The sequence below is a fragment of the Polyodon spathula genome, chromosome 3 (genome assembly GCF_017654505.1).
Source record: "Polyodon spathula isolate WHYD16114869_AA chromosome 3, ASM1765450v1, whole genome shotgun sequence".
Lineage (NCBI taxonomy): Eukaryota > Metazoa > Chordata > Actinopteri > Acipenseriformes > Polyodontidae > Polyodon > Polyodon spathula.
Window position 1 is genome coordinate 39,209,709 of NC_054536.1, and position 7,707 is coordinate 39,217,415.

General features: G+C 35.7%; 1 protein-coding gene across 1 annotated transcript; it reads left to right on the forward strand.

Moving 5' to 3' along the window:
- The first annotated feature begins 453 nt into the window (after window positions 1-453).
- On the forward strand, window positions 454-3,487 carry LOC121308403 (chemokine XC receptor 1-like). Its single transcript, XM_041240783.1, has 2 exons — window positions 454-650; window positions 805-3,487. The coding sequence occupies exon 2, from the start codon at window positions 815-817 to the stop codon at window positions 1,883-1,885; it is 1,071 nt and encodes a 356-aa protein (XP_041096717.1). The 5' UTR covers window positions 454-650; window positions 805-814; the 3' UTR covers window positions 1,886-3,487.
- Window positions 3,488-7,707: the final 4,220 nt, after the last annotated feature.

The window sequence follows — 7,707 nt, forward strand, 5'->3', positions numbered from 1 at the left end:
TCCAGAGCACAGAAACCTGGAATTGTAAATACACAACATACAGTAATTGATCTGTACTGATCATAAGAAGGAATAGGCGAGAGTGAGCCGAGGAACTTACAATCTTAAAATTGTGAAACTTTTTTTCAGCAGTTTTATCCAAAGTTAAAATAGTCTGTAATGTAGTCGGTTAGTTTAAAGGGCTTGTCAGTTGTTATTTGTGCTGGTTGATAATTCTGTGCAAATCTAAAGAAACCTTTGCCAGGATTTGCAAAACAGGAATCCTTAATAGGTTTTCAGAAGGAGATTGGTGTTATACTTCACATATTCAATACATGGGCTCCCCTCTTTATTTATTAATATAATCCACCATTGAGTCAAGTAGACCAATGTTTTGGCTAAGGCAGAATGCTTATCTATGTGATTTCTAATGGTTTAAACTATTTCAAGGTTGAAAAAATAAACAGCATCAAACTAAAACTTGCATCACATGTTTACAGACCATAGCTCTGAAGGAGGAAATGCACAGAGAGTACCTTTTTAAAATTCACATACTGAGTCAGATTGTTACAGGAACTTTGCATTTCCCAAACGTGTTGCTGACTTCAAAACAAAAAGCTTTTTTTGAAATATTAAAAAGCTGCTCTGGTTGATAAGAGTCCATACCAAAGGTAACTATGTATATTCATTTAATCTAATAACCCTTTAACATTAAAAAAAAAAAAAAAAATTAAGAGTTGTTACTGTGATTAACTACATTTTCTGTTTTTCTTTATTTTTACATTTTTGTTGGTATATTAAATTAACAGATTTTTATTGTTATAGAGTCAAAGCAATGCAGAATCAGACATATTTCACAACTGCCAATGCTATCACAGACGTGGACTACAGTGAAATTGATTACTCTGGCGAAGGGATTGTATTCCTGTGTGAAGATAATTCAAATACACTGGGAGGTGTATTTACATCAGTTTTTTTCTACTTGGTCTTTTTTCTCAGTCTAATTGGAAATGGTCTGGTTTTGTGCACTCTTGTGAGATACGAGGACTTTAAAAAGGTAACAAACTTATTTATTCTAAACTTGGCCATCTCTGACCTGGTGTTTGCCTTCTCTCTCCCATTCTGGGCATTCTACCATTCCTACCAATGGGTCTTTGGAAACTTTCTGTGCAAGCTCTTGAGTGGAATGTATTTTATTGGCTTCTACAGCTGTATGATGTTTCTAATGGTGATGACTATTGACCGCTACATGGTAGTGGTTCATGCTGTATCTACTACGAGGATAAGGAGAACACGGTATGCCTGTTTGGCAAGTGCTATCATCTGGTTCATCAGTATAGCAGCTGCTATACCAGAAATGATCTTAACTGATACAGTGAAGGACATTGATGGGAACGACATGTGCGAAGAAACAACATTTTCAGAGGAGAACAAAGTTACTCTGCAGATACTGGGATATTATCTGCAAGTTGTGTTTTTCTTTTTGCTTCCATTTGCTGTTATTGTCTACTGCTACTGCAGGATTTTAAAGACGGTGGCTACCTGTAGAATAAGAAGGAAATGCAAGGCTGTGAAATTAATATTAACCATCGTTGTACTATTCTTTCTTTGTTGGGCTCCATATAACCTAATTATATTACTTATGTCACTTAGGTTGCTTGAAGTATCTCCATTGACAGAATGTGATGTTGGAATAGTGCTTAACTATTCCTTTTACATCTGTCGCAACATAGCTTACTTTCACTGTTGTCTCAATCCTTGGTTTTATGTCTTTGCTGTGGTAAAGTTCCGAAGACACTTGGCTTCTCTTACAAGATGTTCCTTTTCAAATTATAGATTTAGGGAGTCTAACTTAAATTCTCTAAACAGTGCACCTAGAAGCTCAATATTTTCTGACAAACCATGAACTGCGTCAAGGATAAACAGCAGAATAGATAAATAAATACTGGGGCCAAGATAAGTTTTAATTTGTAATCATCCTGACAAAGTAATGACTGACTTTGCCTCGGCTTTTAGTAGATGCCTTCTAAAGCACCTTTTATGTTGCTTTATCTAATGGTTTTTGACTCTGCTGACTATCATAGACAGTTTCAGCTCTTGAAGGCACATAACATCTCATGGAGAACATGGTGCCTATAGTGTACATTTCAGAAAACTTCAGATTAGCATTAATCACCTCCACTTCTACATTATTAAGTCTAGTGACAAACATATAATCACTGTAGCTACACACTGCCACAGAGTGCTGTTTTATGTGCGCAGTAAAACAAATGCATGTGAAACTATTTTACTCCCTGGTTAAAACAAAAACTAAGGCTATTTATTTCATTATATTATTATTGTATTATATTATGTTAATGTGGTGATAGCAAGCAGAGGGGAACATTAACAGGAGGGATATTAAGCTAATTTGACTGTCTTTTACTCTTGGTTGACTTCTCAATGAGATTCTTTATATGGTAACCTGGTCGTGGAGCTTTTACTTTTAAAGTCCATCATCCTTGCAACAAATTGTGTATATGCTTGAGACTTACTAGTGCCTAAATATACAAACAAGTAGTCCATGATCTGGTAAAAAATCAATTGAGGTTATTTTAGAATATGTTATATTGTGATTCTAACAATTTATTGTCATTTGTTAAGAACTGACTGTGTGTGATTGGGTGCTGCAGTTGTCTTTCAAGACACAATGGAAATGAGATTTCAGTTGCTTCTCTGAGTAAACGACACAGAATAACGTTAACATTGAAATTAGCATGTTTAATTTACAGAACCGTCTGCAACAATGTGTATGATAATATGTTGAGTGAGATACAGACCTCAATGGACTAAATAAATGAATTGAAAATAATTGAAATTACAATAGAACTTGCCATATCAAATTTAAAGAGGTTGAAGCAAAGTAAACACATCAATACCTTTAATATGCAGCTGTCTCATGTAATATTGTAGTTTAGAAGGAGGAGGTAATAATGGGAGAAACCTATTTTTTATCCAGTATATTGAAGTTTGTACTGGGTTTTAATATCCTAAAGTGTTGTTTATCGTGAAAGAATGAGCCAATATAACATATCAAAGAAATCACTGTATTGTAAAACAAGACTACTTGTTGAAATGTCTCATTTTTTTCCCATTAAAACTAATATTGATGATGTGTTGGTTTCTATCCCCTTATGGTTTAATTTTTCAAGCCACTGTGTTCCTATTGTACCGTTACATCCAATTAATGTGTTAGCAGTTTCTATCTTCAATGGAACATGTTTTCATATTTGTGATACAATATATTTAGATAAAAGCAAAAAAATAAGTACAGTCATTAAAGTTACAGACTTGTATTAACTGCATACATTGTAAACAGGAGCTAAAGCTAGCATTAAGTATCATCAAAGTATAGGATTGTTTTGTATCTTAGTTGAAGGTTGATAAAAAAAAAAATGATATCCACACCGAGTGAAGCAGATAGTGATGCACAAGGGTCTAGAAATTTGCCTATAAGTGCAACCCCCCCACCCCCCCCCCCCAAAACAAAAAAAACAAAAACAAAAAACAGTACCATTCAATTCATGAGCAGATTATATCTGATTGAAGTTTGTCTACGTCCACTAAATGTTGTGACTAAATGGCTAGGTGGAACCCACGATTCATACTTCTTCAAAACAGCAGTGTGGGCACTTCGCCGAGAACATGGAGCAGTGACAAACTGCTGGCTTATTGGTGAGTGACCTTTACATACGGCATTAATGCATTCGTTTTTCCAACAAAGGTTTGTACTGTTTGTGATGGAGTACCTGCAAGATTATAAAATGTAGTCTTTCATAGAGGATAGGGGATACACACTGAAGCCTTGGCTGATGACGCCACTTACGAGTCCACAGAGCCCTGAAGAAAGGAGGTACAATTCTGCTGGTATAGGAGTCGTTGTGGAGACTTACATTGAGGTGCTTAAATCATGCTTTCATTGTTTACATGTTATGGGAGGCACACTTCAATACAATCCAGAAAAGGTGTGCAAAAATGTCGATGCATGCGGTGTGTTACATAATATAGCACTCAGACACGGGGTGCACATACCAGCTGACAGTGCCTGGGAGTGCTGATGCAGAGATCCCCAGCAACGATGCCATTAAAAGATTTGAAGTAATAAGACAACTTTAAAATGTATGCAACAATTCTTATTTAATGCAGTATTATTGAGACAAACGTCTCCATTTTCTATTGATTTTTATGTGACAGAGGCATCACTTAAACAGAGAAAACTTCATATATGATGAAGAATGTATTTCTTTTTAGCTCTAACTGCTGGGAAAAACAATCAACAAGCTCTCATGTTTTTATTCATGTCATCCAAAATGTTGCGTATTTGTTTCATAAGGACAGCATCTGAAAAAACCCGAGGGGAGTGGATGGACCTGGAGGAAACAGCTGGCATTTCCGATGGAGTGACAGGAGTCAATTCTTCCCTCCGTGGCATCACTTGCTCTATATGCATAAATAGAGAAATATTTAAAATATTGATTGCCAACTACTTGTTCCAGTGTAATGTTTTAATTAACTTAAGGAGACTCATGAATTTTTTATTCAAGGGTTAACATAAATGTACAATTAGCAATAGATCTTGAGTATGAATTTTGATCTTAAAGTGCATAGAGAAGAGAGTACATGATGATAGGCAGGCTGTCTATTTTTGGTTTTAGCAAAGTTATTTTATTATTTTACATAAAGAAACAGTGTTTTGTCAGATAATAGAGGATCTCTGTCATGACTGACACAATAACACATCGAATCAAAATGAGAGTAAGACCTCACACAGACACAGCCCCCTACCCCTGCCATGTGAAGTATCCACCAATAAGATTTTTTTTTTTTTCTGCGGGGAAAATAGACCAACAAAAGTAGACATTTTCAGTGACTAGTAACAGAGAAAGATCCACAAAGAGATCCTGCCTGGGACGGGAAGCAGTCTTTAAGGGTGAGGATTTGTCTGTTGTTGGAGCATGACCACACACATCATTAGCTAGATGTTCATCTGCTATACCTTAATACTAACACATGCCAGTTGCATCCTGACTTTAATTTATATTATTACAAAAAACCTGAAATTTTAACTACATTGACAGAGATATTTAAAAAATCTTACTTACTGGTAAACTATTAGTATCAGGAGATATAGGATTGGATGATGTCTTGATTTGCTGTCTTGGTCTAAATACGTGAGACTGAACTTGCAGTGTGTTAATTTGCCTTTGGACAATGTACCTAAATGTTGTAAGCAGCCCTAACTAGCAACATGTTATTACAGTAACGTAAAAGGGACTTTATAGCCATATGCGCTAAATGTAACGGTATAAAATACATTGAACATTCATGTTTTTAAGACGGGTTGAAGATGGCATCAAAGAGAAGAAGAGTTTCAGGTGCTGAAATGGAGGTGTGCTGTTTGGCTCGCTCAGTAGCGTGCAACCTGTTATAGTGCGGAATCTGTTATAATACTGTAAGGTTGTGGCTCTCTTTTCCCCCATAATGCAATTTGACTCACAAACATTGGGTGAATGTACCAGACATGCAGTACAAAGCATGACAGACAGCAAAAAAACGAAAATCTTTCTCTGTTAAAATGAAACTCGATGTGGTGGACAGAGTAAGAAAAGGTGGAACTCAAGCAGCAGTTTCAAAAGATATATTAAATGCTGCAGAATCTACATTGCATGGATGGCTAAAAGACGAAGCAAAACTAAGAGGTTTTTTTGATAAGATTGACTCCAAAGAGGGCTGCTCTAGGAAAAAAATGTGCTGTGCTAAAGAGTGAGACTAGCTGCTGTGTAAATGTCCTGCTGTAAGAGCGCAAGACTGTTTATTGTTTTAGGTGTGTACCAGGCTAAGGGGCCGGGAATAATCATCCCAATAAACCGTGGATTTGAGTACCTGCAAATTGAGTGTGTCTCCTTCCTTCACTTTGCACTGTACGCTACAATATCAATTTGGCTTGTGGGCATTGTAAATCATTTTGTAAAACATGCCGATATTCGTTATAAGGTGAAATACAAATAACATAAATAAATAATAATTATGGACCCTGACAGCTGCATTATAATGAGGTAGCACTGTAGCTAATGTCAAGAAACAATTTCCAGAAAATAAGTAATGGCTACAGGTGGTGGACAAACTCACACAGAGCTGTCCCCCCTTTATTCGGGCTGCCAACTACTTTTACAAAAAATTGCCCAATCAGAGCGTAATTTGTCACCAGTTTATACAGTCAATGATTGTAAACAAATAGCAACTACACTTTTTGCAATTGTACTTTTTTAAAAATGGTGTTTTCTGTGCTTAATTATTAATCACTCACCTGAAATACTAATCAACCAATGATTCCCTTTATTTAAGCAGATAAGCACCCTATAGGGTGCTTTAAATGCAAATTTCCACATGCAAACAACTTTAGTGACGTTGAGATACATTAACACCTATTACTTAGAAATGTGTGTACGAGTGCTTCACGCAAGATTGATAAATCAGGATTTAATTATGCATGCAACAATTCTAAACTTTAAGCATGCAAACAGATCAAGTAATTTATTCACGGTGTAGGCCCTGGTCTCATTTTTATAGGATCCCTGTTTTGGGTTAACAGTAACATCTAGTGGTAAAACAGCATTTCTGTCACTATGCTAACATCAAGGGTAAATTGCACAACAAAACAGGAATTGTTAAACTAAGTACAGTGTAGGAATTTGCTTATATCGTTTAAGATGTTTTTGTCATCAAGTAAAACAACATGAAGGTTGCAGTCCTTTCACAGTCAGTGTCACTGTTAACATTTTTTATTACCCTCCCTATTATTCTGTACACATAAAGCCCTTGGAAAAGGAATAATTAACTCGATCCGAGGCAACTGCAAAATGTATATGAATATTTAAAGTAGAAAACAAAACAAACAAAACAAAAAAAAAAAAAACAGTAAATATTTTAAAACTAGTGAGAAATGAATTGGATGCAGTAGCAGCTGTTACACTATTGTTTTAAGTAAAGTTATTTCATTATGGGCAAAGTATGCCCTAGAAGCAAGCACAAAGACAAAGACAATTTCTTATCTGGAATAAAACTCTTTTAATGGAATAAAACTAGAAATAACTATTAACTGCTCCTTCCTGCAAGTTTAATGTAAACTGTTGAAATCGTTTTATTCAACACATTTTATTTATTTATTTTGCATTTGCCCTTGCTTCAAAATGAAGTTATTTTTTAAACTAATGCTTCTGACATGGCCAGTGACACTGGAACAATTTTTAAAGTGGGGGTGCTGAAAGCCATTGAACAAAACTGTAACCCCTGTATATAATGGAAGGCATGCAAAGCCAGGGGGTGCTCCTGCACCCCCAGCACCCCTAGTTCCAGCACCCTTGGACATGGCAAGTATGTTGAACTGTCTTAGCTTAGCGAATATTTAACTTTAAAAGAACAGTACTTGCTTTTCTTTCTTTGTTTAACACTTTCATTTAATAAGTCTATCTGTGTAGCATTGTGCAGAGATGCCAATGTGACTGCTGCTACTTGCCTGTATTTGTTATTAATACATGCTCAGTAAGCACATATTGAACATTTATACTGAAACACTTGCCTGCTCTATTTTGTTGGTTTACATGTACTATAACAGTAGCTTGACAAAGATAGAACAGCAAGGTTTGTAATTGTTAAAAAAATAATAACCCTCTCACCACCACTTTTCAA

Bases quoted from the DNA above. Each gene is read 5' to 3' on its own strand.
- LOC121308403 (XM_041240783.1), top strand. From the start codon at position 815: ATGCAGAATCAGACATATTTCACAACTGCCAATGCTATCACAGACGTG.